The 20,329-nt window shown below is 41.9% G+C and overlaps 1 protein-coding gene across 1 annotated transcript in view; it reads right to left on the bottom strand.

Annotated features, from left to right (window-relative positions):
* DMRT1 (doublesex and mab-3 related transcription factor 1) overlaps positions 1 to 20,329 on the bottom strand; it is a 56,379-nt gene that overhangs the window by 28,458 nt on the left and 7,592 nt on the right. Inside the window, exon 4 of the mRNA XM_015848895.2 lies at positions 4,821 to 5,104. Within this exon, the coding sequence (XP_015704381.2) occupies positions 4,821 to 5,104 (284 nt within the window). The remainder of the gene's footprint in view (positions 1 to 4,820; positions 5,105 to 20,329) is intronic.

The following is a 20,329-nucleotide window of genomic DNA, read 5'->3' as shown; positions in this document are numbered from 1 at the left end:
CTGTGTTTTTCACAGTTTTGCTCTGAACTGTTATAAAAACAGAACTGAAGAACAGGAGTAATTACCAGAGTAACACAAGAAAGTTCTGCGGTGATGCCTAGATGTGAAGGCACATTCAGTACCTTGTAAATCTTTAGTGGTCTGGCTGCAGGAACCAGCAAGGTTTCAACAGTTTTTAGGGGGACACCAGTGCACAACGAGTCACAGTTATCCTTATGTTGTGGGTCAAATGCCCCCAGGGTCACTGCCACCTTACAGAACTTAAATCTGATTAGACTGGCATTTTACAATCCAGGTTTTTGTTTTGTTTCTGTGGTTAAAAAACAGACTGCAGCCACCCCAGCTTTTTCCAGTTACAGTCCCTATGCAGGTCAACAGATCAGTGCCAGAAGCGCCAGCTTCTAATGCATACCAATACACTGACTTGCAATACTCATGCTAGGGAACTCATTTAACTCAATTAATTTAGCTGGACTGAATGTGCATAAATTCCTGTTGTAACGAACAATAATTAGAGATATGTGGCAGGGTCCAGTTGCCCACACAGAAGGAGAGGGAAAGCAGACACACAGTAACCACATCTGCTACACTTCCTCTCACAACTAAGCGTGTGTTTTCTTAAGATGCAACACCAAGTATATCTGATTATCTGCTTCCGAGCTGGGAGAAGCAGCAGAACGTGACCTAAGGGTTACAGCCAAAGCTATCACCTTCATTACATTTATCAAATCACAATGGATACAACTTCTGGCATAATTATATACGAATGAATAAAACCCACACAGAAATATCTCAAAAATGTACATCTCTATAAATCCACTGAAGTACACAAGCCTCTCTGCAAAGAACAAAGACTAATGAAATTTGACATTAATCTACATTAAAGATTCAGTAATTCAGTTTATTTGCCAAGGCTCAATGATGCATTAATCCCCATCCCTTCCCACACACGCTCACACGTTTCCTCCCTGACTTTTCTCCCTTGCTCTTTAAATTCTCCAACAGTAGACAGCCAGGCTGCTCACAGCCTGTCTTCACACAGAAGTTACATTACTTTAAGTATGCAATTCCCCTTGTGGCTGCAGCCCTTCCAGGACAAGTGAGCATCTGCCAGCTCACATGGTGGGGGTCTTGTCCATACTGCCTGAGCCCTTCCAGCAAGCACAGAGCTGGCTTGTGCCCACACTCATCTACTACAGCCCAATAAGCTGCAAGGCAGGCATTATGCAGCTACTATTTGGGCAAAGGAGGAAAAAACAAAAACCTTAACCAGAGCAGTCAGCACCACCAACCACATAAGCAGACCTGTAACTGAAACAGGCTAAGAAAACTTTTCTACCCCAAAACAAACCAATCAGTACAGGCAGTCTAACAAAAATGCTGATGTAGACACAGCTATGTGTTTTCTCTACAGAGAAGCAGCCTGTGTAGGTCCGCCAGCAAACCCCTTCAAGGTGTAAACAAGGTTTCTTTCTCTTCATAAACTGTGATTTGAGCCTCTTTGAAACCCCTCACGGTACTTAAATATTTATCACATTTCTGTGATCTCATCACACTTCTGTGATCTTCCTTTGCTAGTTTAACGATATGCAGCAGCTGAGATCTCAATCTTTTTACAACAAGATCTCTTTAGGATCACAAAGAGTTTTAGCATTTCAGCACTGCTGCACCAGCTGCCATCAACTACTAGTAGCCTAGCACTCACTGCAAAACTCTTGATGATTATTTGCGCAATGCTATGCTGGCATAACACTGTGCAAATCCTGTGATTTGTAATTCCTCCAGCAATGATAATATTTCTTGAAGATCAGCCTCTGAGAAATAGCACCTAAGAGACAGGACACTGACCGTGAACTACACCTAGTGCTACCGAGAATTAGAGAATCCTAGAATTGCTCAGGTTGGAAAAGACCTTAAAGATCATCAAATCCAACCACAGCCTAACCAGATTACCCTAACTAACAACCCTCCGCTAAATCATGTCCCTGAGCACCACATCCAAATGGTTTTTAAACACATCCAGGGATGGTGACTAAACCAAATCCCTGGGAAGACTATTCCAGGGCTTAACAAACCTGTCTGTAAATAAGTTTTTTCCTGATATCCAACCTAAACTTACCCTGGCACAACTTGAGGTCATTTCCCCTCAGCCTGTTATCTGTTACCAGTGAGAAGCAGACATGGGTTCTGGTTTTAGGCCATTTATAAGCTCAGGAGACGTTACTGTGGCAGGCAATGTCTTACCTCTAGCCCCACAACAATCTCCTAAGATTGGCCTAGAACAAATTCAAACCAAGAATGAGATTACAGTAAATTTATGCAAGTTGTGTACAGAACTACATGATCTCTCCCGCAAATTGGGAAGTTAGGAATAAGCTCCTGAGGATTTGAGCTTGCTGGTGTAAGAAAATCAGTCTTCTTCAACAGCAATCACATTTTTCCCTTATCATCTCCTTCGTATGTCTCTAATTGGAATGGGACCCAAGTACAAGTTAGCTACAGGTTCTGCAAGGTGAGAGTAAAATGCATGGAAAATAGTCAATTGCATTTGTTTCTTTAATGGGTATTCTCAAGAACAAATGTAGTTATACGTACAAAATGTCTAGAATACTCGGTCACAAAATCACAGAACGATTGAATTCCTAACCCTGGAAGGGACCTCTAAAGGCCATCTAGTCCAACTCCCTTGCAATGAACAGGGGCAACCACAGCTACATCAGGTTACCCAGGGTCCGATCCAGCCTCACCTTGAAAGTGTCCAGTGACGGGGCATCAACCACTGCTCTAGGAAACCTGTTCCAGTGCCTCACAGTCACATAAAAAGCTAATGAAGTGTCAAAAGTTAGGTAGCTGTTAGGATACAGACAGTCTCACAGTAAGCCAAAAGGCTCTAGGACAGGACTTATACAAGAGCTTTATCTTCAGATTAAGTATAAGTCAACAGAACTGAGAGGACACCACCTTCAGCCCCATGCTTAACACAGGTCCCAGTCCTAGACAGCAAGGAGTGTCTAGGATGTCAATATATATAATTTACTTCCCTTTTTGCTTATCAAGTCAAAGCACACACTCTTCTATTGTTGGAAGACTTGTGAAGCAAGGGACTAAGACTGTAACAGCTTTATTTCACCAAACAGAAATACACCAAAACAGCCCCTCATTTGTGTGGCAACAGTGACTTCAAGCATCAGCATTAGGTTCTTCCTACAGTAACGTCATGTAAATGCTTCAGAGAAATAACTTTCTATCTGAATTATTATATTCTAATGTGTGGTGTCAAAGCTGGAACGCCATAATCAGAATTAAATCTAAAGAAGGACTGCCAGTTTGCCTCATTACCACCCACAGAATCCTATCCACAGCTTGATTTGACTTGTTTTTCCCCTGGTCTGGTCACCAAATTCAGCAGCTACAGAGGCTGCTACCAATTAATCTTACTGAAAAGATGTGAAGGTCACTGTGGTGAAGACAATCAATGCACTGAAAAAAGAAAGCTCTTACAGGGTGGGCTAACACAGCAGAAGGAATGGAGACATGTCTTCTCCTTGTGCAACTGGATTCATGTTGAGAAGGGGACATGAAATAATACTAAATGGAAAGGAACATGAAACAACATTAAATGCAGTCTGCTGTAAAGCCAAGATCTTAAAATTCATGGCCCCATCAGCTGTTGCCCCAGGAGATCCCTCCTTTTCAGGAAATTAAAGGTGTCTAATGCTGAGAAAGGCTGACTTAAGGTGATGTGAATTGGTAATTGTAATTAAACCCTGGCCTCAGCTCAGCTTCTCAGTACTGGAAGCTAAAATGTCCTCTGAATTGCTCGAGCAACTCTGGTCACCTAAAGGAATACCAACTATTCCCTTCAGAAAGATCTGGTGGATGCTTGATTCTACTTTGTTGAGTGGTTACACAGCAGTGCCCTTGCAGAATGCAACCTGCGCCTCTTGAGGGCCTGCTTTCTACAGGAGATGTCTCCCTTTTTCCTGCTCTCAGTCAAGGGATATGGACATACACAGAGGGTGAAGCTTCCTGAGTTGAATTTCAGACAGAAAATGCCTAACTGCAGCCCAAGGCCAAACAAAGCACTCATGGTTAGGGGAATGACTTTACCTACTTTGTCAAGAATCCCACACCAGTAATTTCCTCTTTATCCCAGTCTTGCACAAGTACTGAATGAGATGGTATAATTATCAAATTCTAGAGAGAGAGTCCTTACTTGAATTTACATACACTAAGAACCCTGAACTGGCATAAAAAGCTCTGATGCTAATCTATCAGATACAGCTTGCGACTTGACCTATCCAAGTTGAAATACCAAGCCCTAGAGTAGACACTACCAGAACACACCATTAACAACAGTCTATGCCACAACCAAATGACAGCCACCAGTGCTGCAGAACATCATGATCTCTTGGACTTGATGGGATGAGTTAGTTCAGTGCTCTCAGTGTAAAACCTGAAAGATTAAAGAAGAGGTTGCTGTAGAGCAAAGCTTCTCACAGAAATGACACTTGAAGCTCCTGGGATGCAACGATGGGTAGTTCTTGAGTTGTTTTTTTGTTTTTTGAAAACAGCCCATCATCTACTATGATATAGATGAGACAAAATCAATTGGGTGCCCCTAACCTGTCTCTGTAGTGATCTAAGCTTTACACTGTACTCCATCAAACCCATCCATTTTGGCTAACTTTCTTACAGAGGGTCCCAATCCTATCCCATAATCTTGTTTTGGTTTTGCACTGCCATTACATCAAACACACAGTCAGAATCAGCTCATCATCCACTTCACTCCTCCATACAACACCTCCATAGCATCATACCTGCCATTGTTTTCCTGACTGGCTTGACATGTATGTTGCTGGGAGGCTTCGAAGACTGTTTTTCATGGCCGACCCTACAAACGTCCCCCCTGTCTCACTTGAGGAAGGCTCACTGGCCACTGTCATTTGGTACTGGGAGTAGTTGTACAGGTTGTTATAGTAAGGATACAGGGATGGCTGGTAAAAACTGCTGTAGTAGGTGGAGTCCACGACCAAATCAGACGTGCTCTCCAAGTGCCCTCTGCTGGGGATGGAAGGGATGTCCTGAATGAGCATCCGTCCCTCTGGAAAACAAACAAACAAACAAATAAATAAATATACAAACAAACTAACAAGCAAACAGGAAGCTCCATAAAAAGCAATACAGTCCACCCTCTGGTACACCACTGCTCCTCCTGAGGGCTGGACAGAGGGTAACAAGTAGGAAGAGGTTGGAGCTGAAAGAGAAACACAGCTGCATGTTTGGTGGAGGCTCAGGTGGACTAATGTTCACTCAGAGCTTGAGAACAACACTTCTACACATTGCAGGCTGCAAAACAAAACCAGTTGTGGGTTAAGACAGTATCCTGGGTCCTTATGCAGCATAAGCTGCATAAACTGGCCCGATGATGATTTACACTAGATAATGATGCAACCTGCTACTCTTTTTGAACTACAGAGGCATGTCACATCTCTGAATTCCTTGGAAGTCAATCCCTTGTTACTGCAAAATCCTTTCTTTATTAATCCCTCACTGCCTGTCATGCTGCAGGCCAGAAGACATATTCACAGCATGTCTTTAGAACAGACAAACAGCCACAAGGCCAAGCAAAACTGCAGCAGGGAATGCACAGCACTATCAGCCAAGGTGCCCCACATGCTAACCCTGAGCAGTGAGGCCCTCAGTCCTTGCCAGCCCCCATACCCAAATTTAGCTAATGTTTACCTACAAAACCATAGAGCAGAACAAGCTCCCACACCACTGGCAAAAGAGGAGGAGGGATTACTCATGACTTGCTACCTGTGTTCTTCAGGATCTCTGCTCAGAAGAACACGCTGCTATACTCCTGCAGCCTGCTCAGCAAAGGCCTACTTCCACTGAATCTCTCAAAGGAAGGGGAGCTCCTTGGGGCTGTCTCAAGTCCCATTTTCTTCATTGCAATATCAACTGCTGCCCTATGATACTTCCAAGGATGAAAAGGTTCTGATGGTATTGTTTTGTAGTCCAGTTTTGACGCACTCCATCAACTGCCCAGCCAAGGCAGATACAACAAGAGAATGCGTAACTACATAGCGAACACACATTTATGAGAGTTCCTCTGAAAGTAATGCCTCCTATTTTATGACGTTGGCCCACCATAACAGAGGTAGATGTTGGTGGTAAGGCATTAGAAGCTGAACTTTCCCACCAATATGACATTACATATTGTTGCTGTGTGACAGATAGCATCTGTGGGGCACACGAATATGGCACAGGTTTGAGAGCCATGCTGCAACCAAGCACCACACTTTCACACCTTCAGGCTGGCTGAATAATCTCTATTACCTAGTACTAATGCATACATTTTACATATTCACTGTGTATGGAACATACACGACTGTAAACATGTTACAGGGAAGGAGTTTTGTTACTAATGGATAAAGCTCTGCAAGTTCTGAGGGATTCTTTTGAGCTGTGTAAGTTCAGAAAGAAGCACAGGTTGGAACAGCCACTACATCAAAGAAGTGCTAACAGCCAGCAGGAGCAGAATTAACAGCTGAAGAGCACAACCAACAGTCCTTTCAATAAAAAAGACATTCAGAGCCCTGCTCCAGAAGATTTAATTTTATTGACATCCAATGGAGTTTTTGCTGCACCATGCTGCTTCTTCACAGCTGAAGACTGCAAGCCAGCAGGTAGGTGGGGAAAATGCACTGCCTCTGGGCTACAACATCCACAACATGGCCACAGCCTGTTGCAGATCTCCTTCAAACACCTGCTATAACTAAACTTGTGCAGCATGGGGCTCTTTGGTTGGTCTTCAGCTTGCAGGTAGTTCTGGAAATGACACCCACTTACTGGAGAACCTCCTTAGAGGCATTACTTTCAACTGTGCAAGGCTCAAGCAAGCTGTCCTCCTCAAGGGAGGCTGTTAGGCTTTGCCTGCATTTTCTGCCTGCAATGAGAGGATACCAAGGTCAAGAAGGCAGCTCTCAGCTGTTTTGTTCCAAATGTAATTCAACACAGATGAATAGCTCCGCTTGCAAGGAGAAGGTCCTCCCCTGCTTCAGAGCCTGCCACATTACAACACCTGCACGTGAGGGGCAGCCCTGAGGTTCATTGCTCTAAGGGGAGCAATTTTTGACAGGAATTAAGCTTTCAACAAGGCAACTGCTGCTGTGCCAAGAGACTCCCACTCTGCCTCTCCAGTTGCTCTTTTAGAACAATAGGCTGTGCAAGGCCTGAGCACTGGTCTTGGTGGCCTTCACCTTCCTTTAGGAAACTCTAGGAAATGCTTCTGGGCCTCCGAAGCAACCAGGAGAAAAGAACCTGCCACAAGACCCTAATTTTTACCATTTTGCAAGCTGCAGCTAAGGCATGACTAAAAATATAGGGCTGAGCTCATGTAAGAAGGAGCAGAAACTGACCAGTTAAACAAAACCAGAGTTGTTAGAATTCTCATTTTGCGTTTGGGACACTGAGTCTACAACGCAAGGATGTCTAAAGCCCTCCTTGTGTAAGCAGTACTCTGGTAATGAAATAACGGTATCACTTCGTGCAGTTGTGCCTTTACATTTCCAAGCTCTTTTCCTCTTCTCTACATCTTAATTCCTGTAGAGAACCGATGCTACTTTTTTTGCACTATGTACACAGTATGAAATACGACCCACTCCTTCATAGAAGATCAATATGATGCATGGTAAATACTGCTATTGATCTTGCAGTGTTGTAGGCGACTCTCCAGCTGTATGGCATATTAATAGTAGTTAACCAGTAATTCATTTCAGGATGGCTAGGATTTTCTTTTAAGGAAGGTCAGTTCTCAGGGTCAGTCACAGATAAGGGTCTTATATGTTCGATAACCTGAGACAGGCTACCACTTTCACTTAGCAGAGCATGGTGAAAAACAGTGGTCCAGTCCGCAGTCAATGCAAGCCAGTCTCAGAACATTTACCTCAAAAAAACATAGCAATTTACACAAACTGCAGATATGCATGAAAAATCAGTACAGCTGTCTGTAAATGATCATTCTTTCCCTTTTCACTTTTTGAGATGGCAGATGATATAAAGTTTCCAGGAAATTTTAATGTCTCTATTTCAACTATACAAACATGCTTTCAAACCTACAAACAAAAAAAACAAACACTGAATTCACACTCATCCTCACAGGGACCAGTTATACATTGTGCAATACACTGATATTAGTAATTTAAACATGCCTGCGTGAGTTGCTGATGCTGAGGTCAGATGCACAGCAAGTCCATACTATTCAACTTTCTTAGCTTCTAGAGAAGGCTGACCATATTGCATTGCCTATAGGGCATGGCTACTGGATCGCATTTAGGAATTCAGAGGATAATACGAGCCTGCGACAGAAGCAAGCTGAGAACTGTTTTAAAAAAATCAGGATAGCACATACAGTACAGCTTCAATGTCTGGGAGCATGCAGTAACGAAGTTTACCTCACTGATGAGGCTGTAACAGCTGATTAGTCTACCTCTGATTGTGTATTTCATGAGAGATTCTGCACGCAATATGACAATTGGGAATTTCACTGCCTGCATTGATTGACGTGAGTTCTCTTATACATGTATGAAGACAGTAGATATTATTTATCCACCTGCAAACAAACTACTGCTGAAAATGCAAAAGAAAGGCAACTATTCAAGAAATACATTTATTCAAGGAATAGGAAAGCACAGTAAGTTTCCAGTGAGGAGAATTCCAGCCTTTGGTTCTTTACATTTGCTGTAGTTTTCAATTTAGAGTGACTGTGCTTATCACAGCAGTGTCTGCATCTATTTGCACTGTCAGCCTTCGCTACCAGAGACAGCAATGCTGTTAAAATTCCAAAAATCCATTGTCCAACCAGGAAACACTTGCCTTCATTCCTCAAAGAGTCCTGGATTTGCACCCAACTATTTCCCCTTGCTCAGCACCCTTACACTCTACTAGCTGGCTTGGCAATATTAAGTCTGGCAATGCTTTAATTCAATTCAAAGCTCGTTTTGAGGTCGGACAGTAGCCTTGAATAAGGCTGCTGTGAAATCACTCCCTAACGTAATAATCAGAAACACTGGAACGGTATGTTTCTCCCACCAGACAATCATGACAGAGCTATTTCAGATGTGAAAGAAAGCTGGCATTGCTACCTAGTTTCTGCAGAGACATCCTCCAGGAACCAAATTCACAAGCTGATCGAGACGAGTAATTCTCTTTTCTTTCCATTAGAAGTTGTGGATTATCCCTGGTTCCAATGTTGAACTTTTAGCTTGCTATAAAGTTAATGTGCTAGACAATGTTCATTCCAGGCAAGGCTGAGGGGCTGTGTATTTTCTGCCACCCCCAAAAAAGGCCATTATCTGTAATTACCCATTACCATGCATAATTATTTCTTCTATTCTGGTCTATGGCCCCCAGGACTTTATGCTGTTACAGCTCACTGCATTATCTTATCAAATTTGTTAAGGAAGCTTTTTTGACCTTTTGAGTACTTGTCACAGCACATACAAAAGCTGGCTGTAAATTGTCTAAGCATGTAATGAGTGATTTATTGTATGTACCCTGCATAGTGATACCATACAAAATATTACACACAGATACCTTCTCTATTTTCCCCTCCCCATTGTAGCTAAAATGAAAAGAGGAGTGGGAAATGGAAACCTCCCTGCAAGAGGAAGAGAAGAAAAGGAAAAGAAAGAGGCCAGATTCTCTCTGTGTGAATTTGAGGAAGGTTATAGCGGCAAATGGCTAACCCTGAACACTGGCCTCCAGAGAAATTCTTGGCTTCCCTGTGGTGGTGTTTCTCATACCCTTTCCCATGCTACCATCAAAGCATCTCCTCACAGAGCACTATTCCTTCACACAGAAGCCCATTTGCTAACACTTCAGCAAATGGAGAGGGGGGCTTTAAACATGCTCTCTTTCCAATGCACTCCTTCTGTGAATGCAGCATGAAGCCCTGACTGTCAGAGACAGATCTGGTGCAATATCAGACCTAGAGGTGGGTGCAGAAAGGACCCTGTCTTTTTCTCCCCCTCCCTCAAAGCTCCCAGCTAAGGACCAGATGCTGCCTTGCATGGAAGCATCATTTGCTTCTGCTGATAAATCCTGGTGAATCAACACACCATGTCACTCTGCTGTGTTAGAATGGTGAGATGTGACCCCTGGAGAGAAACAGCACTCTCAAGAAAAGACAAACTGACTCCCTCTGTCCCTCATCGTCTCTTTCAGGTGACTGAATATTCTCAAGACACATGCCTATCTGAAAGGGATATTCAATGCATTATCCCTTAGCTAATTCCAGTGAAAATTATTTGGAAGCTTTTGAATTGTGTGATGGAATAAACTTCTTAAGTACAGGATAATCTTTTATGTCATTTTGGTAACAATCACTAAACTTAAGTGCTTTAGCCTAATGCTGCGCGGTATAAATTGTTTCAGTATAAGGCACAACTTTCTGATTAAGACTTCTCCCTAAAAGTACAGCAGAAAAGCAGGCATGGGGACTTCCGAAAACATTCCTGAATGTAGGCCCTAAAAGATGGCTGGCTGATGTGAGAAGAGAACTCTTCCCTGCAGCTTCCAGGCATGGCTCTCCAACACTGTGGCACTGCAGACTGGAGCAGTGGCACAAGGAACACTTGGCGTTCTGAACAGAAGAGGTATGGGCAGAGCAGGTCACACAGCTACCTGGAGGACTGCGCTGGACCCACTGCCAAAGCCCAGCTCTGGAGTCGTACAGGGCTGTACCCCGTTCATTCACCTAAGGAAAATCAAACGTGCAGTTCTTTCACGTGTTGCAGTCACAAAGCATTCAAAAAAAGTGTGTTTTTCCCTTCCCTTCCATAACAGCCAACAAGTCTTGTCTTGATCTTAAAAGCCAAATTAGCCATTTTTGTTCCTTCTTCCTGACTGTCACTCACCCGAAGAAGCTTGGATGCTTAGCTGAGCTATTAGCAACTTTTACCAGAAGGAGAGGTAAAAACAATCTGTTACCAGTTGTATCGGTCACATGTACTAAATGCAGCTGTGTCTCCTGGCCCAGGAGATTAACCACAGCCCAAACAGCTGTGACACAACGGAGTCTAGGTACATCTCAGCCCATACCCAAGAACATGGCTGCCCAACCGAGACAGATACACTACTCTCCTTAAAGATGAAATGCATATTAAAAATAAAGAATGGTAGTGCAACAAGTCTGCACCCACCCCAGGCACCTTGCCCTTTCCCACACAGGGACAGACCCCCAGTCCCTCCTCTCTCTCCTTATCAGGCACCTACCCTCCCACTGCCCCAGACACAGCAGCGAGCTGTGGCCTGCCCATGGCCCTGCAGCAGCTCTGCGTAACAGCTCGGCAGGCCTTATCAGCAGCAAGGCATAATGGAGCTCTCTGTCTGCAGCCCTGGCCTTATCCGCACAGACGTCAGTGGCTGGGCTCTCCTGCTTCTCAAGGTTTGTTCCACTGCCCGAACAATACCCATCTTCACTCCTGAGGAACAAATATTACTTGTTTTCCCCTCCTAAGTATGACTCTGGAGTCCTGACTCAAACAAGCACTGCCCTGGGCTCAGCTTTTCCACTCCTAACTCCACAGGGCTAAAGGGGATGGTGAATCTCCCCAAAACAGCATTAGCCAAGAAGCACTGCAGGATAAAACTGATGCTATAGAGACAGCACATTTCAAGGAAGTTCAGGAGCTTCCAGACTTAAGGTTTTCTTTATTGCCTTGCCTGTGTCCTAACACACCATCTTTTCACAAAGTACCATTTTTGTTGATAAAGTCAAACCCATCTAGTGAAAAGACAAAGAAAGCTCTAACTTGAGCTTTCAAAGGCACAGCCAGTTCAGAACAGTCACAGTGGAGATTAATTAAATCTTAAGGGAGAGGGTCACTGAAGGGCAAAGTAAATTGCTGTGTCTTCCTGTGTCTCCACCATGAAGCCTTCCAAGCTTCAGCGTAGGTGTGCTGATTTAGATCACAGCTATGTATCTGCCCATATAAAGAGAAACCCGGAGGGCAAGCAAACAGGACACCACCCTCATCCTCTCCCAGCCTTAAGCTTATTTAGCTCAGTGATGCTCCTGACCATGGAGTGGACTGGCCAGCAAGCAGTCCCAAAAGTCCCACAGCCACCTCACCAACTTCAGGTAGAAGAGAAACTCTCCTCATCATGTCAGTCCTTGGCCATCCACTTCCAGAAGGAACTACCATTATCCAATAGGCAACCAGCTCTTCTACAGTGGCAGTGCTGAAAAAGGACTGAATCCTCCATTTCTTAATTCTGGTGAACATTAAAATGCCTCTTTGCACATGACTATCTAACCAAACTTTTCTGTATTGAAACTCTGCACTCTGCACTGCCCACTAGCCCATGTGCCTTTCTATCACTCAGAAGCATCACTGCAGTGATTCTAGGTTTTGCTTACAAAACATCAATAAAAGTGCTGCCAGAGTTCAAAGCCTGGAGCAGTTCCTGTGATACTTTCTTATAAACAGTACTGTGTTATTTAGACTCCCCACTGCCCATTCAGAACTACCCTTTCAGACCAGCAGGATAACCCTTAAAACCATTTAACTCACAAAATATGTATCTTCTGTCAATTCAGATTCTTAATTAAGATGTCAGGAGATACAAAACCAAATCATCAGACTTACAGGTTTGTAGCCACACATCCATCCTACTCCAGCTGCTCATCTTAAATGCTTCCATTGCACTAGCTTTCTCCCTGGCCTCAGGAGTTTCCCCAGTGTTAAAAGTCTACAGGAGATCATTATTAAGGACCAGAAAGATCCTCAGTCAAGCTTTCTACTTGTTAAGAAAAAAACTGCATTCAAGTTATCCAATCCTACTGACTTTAGTTACTGCTGAGGATGAAAGCAGAATGTCACCATATCTATTAACCATGTCTTCCTCTCTTCCACATGTAGAATTATTATCCCATAATGGGCCAAATCGCCATTAAATCTGACAAAATTTTAAAACCTCACAATTTTAAGATTCTACTATATACAAAACAGTTCTTTCAAAGGAAAATGTAATTTGAGAGGGAAAAAAAAGCCGGGAGGAAGAATCCCAATTAGGAGACTTCAGCTTGGCATAATAAATTTCCCAGTTACACAATACCCCAACCTAACTCCAGCTAAAGAGGAGCTAAAATACCGCCATTGACTTTGGCAGAAGTGGAAAAGGCACATTTTGTTCACATTTAGTGCACACTTCATAAAAATGATCTGCTGCAAGCATTTAGCAAGCAGCTTAGAAATCCTCCTATTATGACTGAAGAAATAAAATCTACAGAAAGTAATTTTTTATTTCCACACTTAGGGCAGGCTTCAGGTTTTCAATAAGACGTCTGTGGCAGCAAATTTCACTTCCAAGATCTTTTGCAGCTAACCAGAGATAGGCAGTGGATCTTTCTAGGAAAGCTGAGGGACACTGCCTGCTCTTTTCTTACATGTATTTTCAGTCATTCTAGGAGAGTTACAGCAACTATATTCAAATCTTTGTTTGCAAAAAAAATTAAGTAAAAAAAAAGAAAAGAAGAAGCACTCAAAATCTTTGAACACTGTTTTGAATCCATGGAAATGAACAGGATTAGCTCAAATAAAATTAGGGCTTCAGAAAATGAGAAGCACGAAAAACAAGCACTGTTCTTAGTCTTCAGTGTAACCACTGGGAGAATATGTGTGTATTCATATATGTGTATGTACAGGTATATATATATATTCCTCTTCATGTACGAACATTTAATTCACTACTTAACAGGCATGCAACATGCTACTTTTGTGTTTAACAGAAGCAAAACTTACATTCAACTTTAGAAAAGTGAGGAAGGAACTAAAAGAGAAAGGAAATCTGGGAAGAAAATAAAAATTCTAGACAGTCATTAAAAAAAAAAAAAAAAAGAAAACGAAAAACAAATAGCCCGGACACCTGCAGGTCCAAAGAAGCAAAATTGAGAGGAGGAGAAAGAAACTCAGTGTGGATTAAATGTAAAGGGATCTAAGTCATTAACAGGAGATCAAAGAGACATTGGAAGGGAGGCAAGGCTTTACAAATATCTGAGATAGGAGACCTTGGAGGAAATATGACTGGGATAAAATCATTATGGCTCACACTAAAAAACTGAAGGGAGTAGGATGATTGCTGGAGTTAGCTAGAGTCCATGTTTGATTATAAGTCGAACGATAACAGAAACCCAGGTTTCTACTAAAGAAAACCAAATAGAAAAGTAAAAAGAATATCAGGAGTGCTATAAACTTCGATATGGTAGGAAAACTAACCTCCGGGAGTTAGTTTTCTAGGAGTTAGCTAGAGACACCCATCGAGCATAGTGAAAAAAATGTTATGCATGCACATCACCCTTGCATAGGATCACTGCATGGAAATAACACCATCTGGACCCAGAAAACCTGCCTTCATGAAAATGCAAACTTAGCACTCATTAATTTTGTTCCTCCACAGCTGGAAAACTGAAAAGCACAGTAACTTAACTGCAACAGCTTACATCAGCCACGGTTCTGGGACATCAGTAGCACTGCAGTATGGTACTGCTTGGTACATCAGCCATAACTATAGGAGCTCCAACAGCAAATGATTACAACTAAGCTATAAGCAACACAAGTAGTATAAACGGAAACTAGAGGCAGGATTAAAAAAACAAACAAAAACCCAAACAACAAAATACTTTTGCTTCTACCCTCAGTTCATTTCACATGAGAAGAAGCTCAGTACTTAAGTGACCCTTCACAAGCTCTTTAAGAAAACAAAGCAGACAGGTGCAAGAACAGTGTTTGTCTGTATTTACATAACTAAACTATTCACAATAGTGACTAAGGCCAGCAGATACTAAAACACAGGAGAAAGTTTAGCAAAGTGCAGAGGTTAAAAAGTTCGGAAATCTTCAAAACTGCATTTTTAGTCACCAGGTCATAAAACAGTAAATCTACTGAAAATGGAACATGAGGCACTAATGTAAATATAGGAGCAAGTTTATAAATAAAGCAAAAGAATGTAGTCTTTAAGGTACTAGAAAGCATGAAAAAAAAAGAAAGGAATCACACCAATCCTTAGTCAAGGAAGCGTGCAGCATGCCTTCACTCCCTGCTTCTATCTCTTCTCAAAACAAGAAAGCCCCACACATTCAGATAAGCCCTAATAACTGTTTCAAGGACACAGAAAGGAACAAGAGCTTAGCTGCAGATAGCATAATTATGTGCCCATGGATAGAAAATTCTCAGTACCATTCCTGCTTCAGTCTTTATCTTCGTGCACGTAATGACAAAAGGAAACCACAAGCCAACACAGATAATTCTCTAAATGTGAATGCGCATATGCAAATATCAGTGTTATGATGGGAGAACATCCAAAGTACAAAGAAAACAAGGGCTTCCAACCAACTCCCTTGCCTTTTGCAGGAGAAGCCTGGAGAACTCAGCTCTCTGGACAATCTGAATCTGGAGCAGAAAGCCTCAGATGAGCCCTCTGATACCTCCTGCACAAGAAAATACAACTGTTTATGGAGTTCTCAGTATCTTTTCATGCTGTTATTTAGACATCCACAGAAACTTCTGACACAGTAAAAGCCTGAAGGGGAAAAATAAATCATCCTCTTTTAGTGACTCATCTCTGGAAATCACCACTTGCTTCATCTCTTTCACTGATACAGAAGAAATGCAGCACACAAACAGTCTGTGCTTTGTTTAATAAGCACTTGTGACACTTCAGAAGTTAGTAGGAGAAACACAGGCACCTACACACATGGGAAGCTGCAAAGACAGTGAAGAATATTACTTGAAATGAGAAACTGCAACCTTAGCAAGAATTAACTGGAGAATTAACTGGAAACAACTAATCAGGGATGCAGAACCCTGCAATACTATGATTTATTTAACACGGTCAAACAATGTCCACAGGCAATGCATCAAGCAGGAAATGACAAAGCTGCAGGAGATTTCCGTCATCTAGATTAACCTGCATGTTGATCAGAATTTACCTTCATATTAATCACTTGAGAACTCAGGCTAACACTCTCTTAAACACCTCTCATGATTATGCTTCACTTAACTCCTTGTCCTTATTCAGGTCACTCCATTGCTAATTGCACTTCTAGTTAGGAGAAAAAGTGTCTACTGTCTAATTTAATTTTGTCTTTTTTAGTTTCAAGCCGTTGCTCCTTGTTATGCTGTCTCAAGCACTGTAAATAATCCCTCCCCCTCCTCCATATTATTACCTCTCAAATATTTATAGACTGTTATATCCACCCTTAGTCTCCTTTTCTACGAGCCATACATCATTTCTGTCACCCTTCCCTCTATCCTTTCAGATTTATCTATGTCCTTTTATAATGAGATGCTCAAAACTCTTCTGTGGTGTTCCCAAGTATTGCTAAACCGTCAATGGAGAGAGGCAAACACAGCCTCCTACTTAACAAGCAATGTCTTTTTGAAGAACTCTGAGCAGAATGCCTGTGATTTCAGTAGAAACAGAACATATCACAGCCACGGTCAGTGCACTGCTGAGTTCATTACAAAATGACATTCAGAAATGAAAATAACCTGTTAGGGGTAAGCTTCACCCCAGACTGCAGAAGGTCTTCAGAAGTTTCCAGCCTGAGATTTACAGAACTGGGAAAACACCTTACAGACAGAAGATAATCTCTGCAAACTGCATCCCAACACAAAGCCCAATCTGTGCTAAAGTGACCGCAAAACTGCTAACATGCATGAACTCTTATATGAGTCCCAAACAAACATTATTCTTTTTCTCTCATTTTAACCATCATCTTAACAAGAAAAGCTGGAAAAAAGCAGATGGTTATGGATAAAAAAGGCGTTGATCACAGGTAAAAGATTTTGTGTGTGTGCATGCATGCACATGTGTGTGTGTTAGAGTTAACACTATTTAGGCTGGACAATACCTCCAAGATCATCAAGTCCAGCCACGAGGAACAAGGGGTCAAACATTCCAGCTGTCAACAGTCTAATTAGAGACATATCACACTCAATCCTGATCTTTCATTTGAACAGATTTGTTACCTATGGGAGAAGCTAGGTAAAAACACCAGGAAGCAACAGATGGGGTTTCATGGCTCTCAGTATTAAAGGAGAGTCAGCAGAACCAGAGGGCAGACAGCAAATGAAACTGGTAAAGGACTGGGATAAACAAGGGGAGAAAATGATAACTGGAAAGCAATGAGGAAGCAAAGGAGAGCATAGGGTGATGAACACTGACCACTGCAGACTCACCAAGACCTGCAGCCACCATGCTAGGCAAAGCAAGTATCATCTTTAAATTAATATTGTCATTAAGAAAATAAATGTAGGCATTTTGAAGACTCATAGAATAACTTTGCTTGGAAAGGACCCCTGAAGCTGCCTTCACAGTTGTATCATTCCCTTGAGTTTTGAGTCCCCCCAAGGTGGAGACTCCACAGCCTCTCTGGGCAGTCTGTTGTACTACTTGAACACTCTTCATGGTGAAACATTCATAGCACCTTCCTCATCTTGCTCATCTGTTGACCAGAATGAGACTTACTTGACAAAACTGAGATTCTGACTGCATGTAGTGCTATACTACAAAGACTTAAAAGGATTTTCTTTAAAAAATATGTTATTTTTTTTAATCAGGCCATTATAACTTTCGATTAGAATAGCTCATTCTTTTCCATCCTATTACTTAATGCAGCACAACGATGAATACAAACCTGTAGCAGCAATGTTTGAAATCACAAGAATCACAGAAAATGTCAACGAAAAACAGAATATCCAATTAGGTACAATCATGCTGAAAAGGTAACAGAAAAGCAAAGGAAGAGAAGACAAATTATCAAGATAAAATCCCATCCATCCCTCAAAGAGTTTCAACATGAAGGAAAAATCTACAGACAGCAAGGTAAAAAAAAAAACTATTTTGTTTCTACCATGCATAGTAAATGTAACAAAGGGAAATAACAAGTGCAGGGTTATTACTTGGATTTGCTGACAGTACCTTAAACTTGTCAGCCAGCGATAGTACAAAGGCATGTAAACAATGCTGTTATTAACAGCAAAGCAAACAGACCCCTGTGGAACACAGAAGGAGGAGCAGGTACGTAGGAGCATACAGTAATTCTGCCTATACTGGATGCTTCTAAACTGGGAGAACAAAAGCAAAGGAAAAAAAAAAAAAGAAAAAAGAAAAAAAAGGAGTATTTTCCAGAACTCTCCATTACCTCTCTTGAATCTAACCCATCTCACAGAGGCCAAACACAACTCTCCATATGTGACCAAAAGGGAGGAAAGGCGCAAAGCAGCATGTCTCCTCCATTTAGTGTGCACAGCACTCATCTGAATTTCCTCTGTGAATGGCCACGCTCCTTTCTTCCAGCAATTTCTAAGTATTAAACCTGCAGAGATGGAAAACCAAACTGACATGTAACTAGAAGGATCCAGGCTTAAAAGCACTGCACTGAGATGTCTCAAGGGCACATTTTAAGCACTTCTGTACCACCTTTACCTTAGGTTTCACAAATTTGCTAAATACAGCTGCCCTACAGAAGGACAATTGCTTTAGATGCCCTGCAATCAGAACTTGTTGCCCTGTATGATTAAATAGCCATTGTTTTCAAACAACCTGTAATTCTTTTAGAGAAAACATTCAGAAACTGCAAAATATATTTTCAAGACGTGCCCACCCCTTTCCAACACCCTACAGATGCCCAGATAGATGTTATTTCTCCTGGGAAACACATGTCCCTTCCAAAGCAAATGCAGCTGCTGAGCTTGAGAAGGAAAACGGGCAAACCCCTATGTTACCACTATAATAATTTATTTTTCCCCCCTTCAAAAAATGCATGTCACAAAGGCATCTGAAAAACAGTCTCTGGCCTCTGCAGGTGCTGTAATATTTCTGATTTGCTGATAAAATGGATACAGTGAGGAAAGACTCTCTGCCTGGCACTGTCTGATTTGTGTGACTCCTTCACACATTACTCCTCCAGCAGCGAACAGTGCTCTGCATGGTGGACTTCAAAAGACAAACGACTCTAGTGAAGTCGAAAACTTACCCAAGGAACAGAATTACCTCTGTCAAAATGATCTCTAACGCGTGTCATACAGGGACTGCAGCTCTCCCAGAGACCCGGACTTCTCCAGGGCTGGCAGAGAGCTGCTGGCTTCCACTGCAAAGAAAAGTTGGACTCTGCCTATGTTAATTACTGTCAGCTCTTACAAAATCCACACCTCAGCCTACCAAACTGAGGCACTCTGAGACATGCTCTGACATGAGTGGGACCTGCTGTGAGTGAGCCCCTTCTCATTTCTTCGGTGCTGTGTCGGTTTAATTCCAAATACCAAATAATTTCTACTGTCCTTCCTCCATTTTCTGCTCAAGACTGGGTCTCTTGCTTTGCCTGCCTATAGGGTACCAGTAAAATGACAGAACAGCAATAAAAGAACAACAGAATAACAGAATTATTGCCGTTGGAAAAGACTTCTTGGACCATCTAAATCCAATAGTCAACCCATCCCTACCATGCACATTGAATCACGCTCCTAAGCATCACATCTACACATTTCTTCAACACCTCCATGAAGCAGCTGGTCATGAAACAGCCCGGTACTTGTAACCAGAGTCTCATGTCACACCAAACCCTGTGGTTTCTTACCAGCCTCAGGAGACCTTTAACACGACGCAAAAACCATGCGCCAAAAGGTATACACAGATACTTATGTATCTCTACAACAAACTGAAAGCAAAACATACCATACTTTGCAGATGTAAGCAGCACTCCTCATTGAAGAATTGAGTACTTTAGTTGCTAAGAAAAATCTATTTTAAGAAACTGATGACCATAAGCCACTTAAAATTATTTTCATCCCTTCTCCCAAAATAATAATTAAAATGAACTTAAAATTAGCCATTTTCACATTTTTGGTCTCTATACGAGCACGTGATTGCCTTGAGCTCAATGAATGCTTTTCATTAAAGTACTGTAACTTCATTAAATGTAATAAAAAATAGTACAGCAGGGCAAACAGATACCTCTACTGATGCTTTAAAAACAATTAGGATCAAAGCTTCCAAACATTGTTGAAAATTGGACAATTTCACTGATTGTCCTTTCAGAGTAAGTACTTACTGTTTTAACAAACAGCTCTTCCAAAAGCTTCCCAAATAAATTCCTCTGCATGGCCTGAAATGGCCTGTGGAGCAGCACACACATTCAGTTGCTGTGCTATTGTCACTTAATGCAAGGCACTGTCCCCTTCAGAAACACCTCTTTAGCTCAAAAGAATATTAACCTGTATTATTAACATTGCACAGATTATTAAAAATTAATTAC

Source organism: Coturnix japonica, chromosome Z, assembly GCF_001577835.2.
Source record: "Coturnix japonica isolate 7356 chromosome Z, Coturnix japonica 2.1, whole genome shotgun sequence".
NCBI classification, from domain to species: domain Eukaryota; kingdom Metazoa; phylum Chordata; class Aves; order Galliformes; family Phasianidae; genus Coturnix; species Coturnix japonica.
The sequence above is the reverse complement of the archived record's forward strand: the minus strand, read 5'-3'. Positions and strand labels throughout refer to the sequence as shown.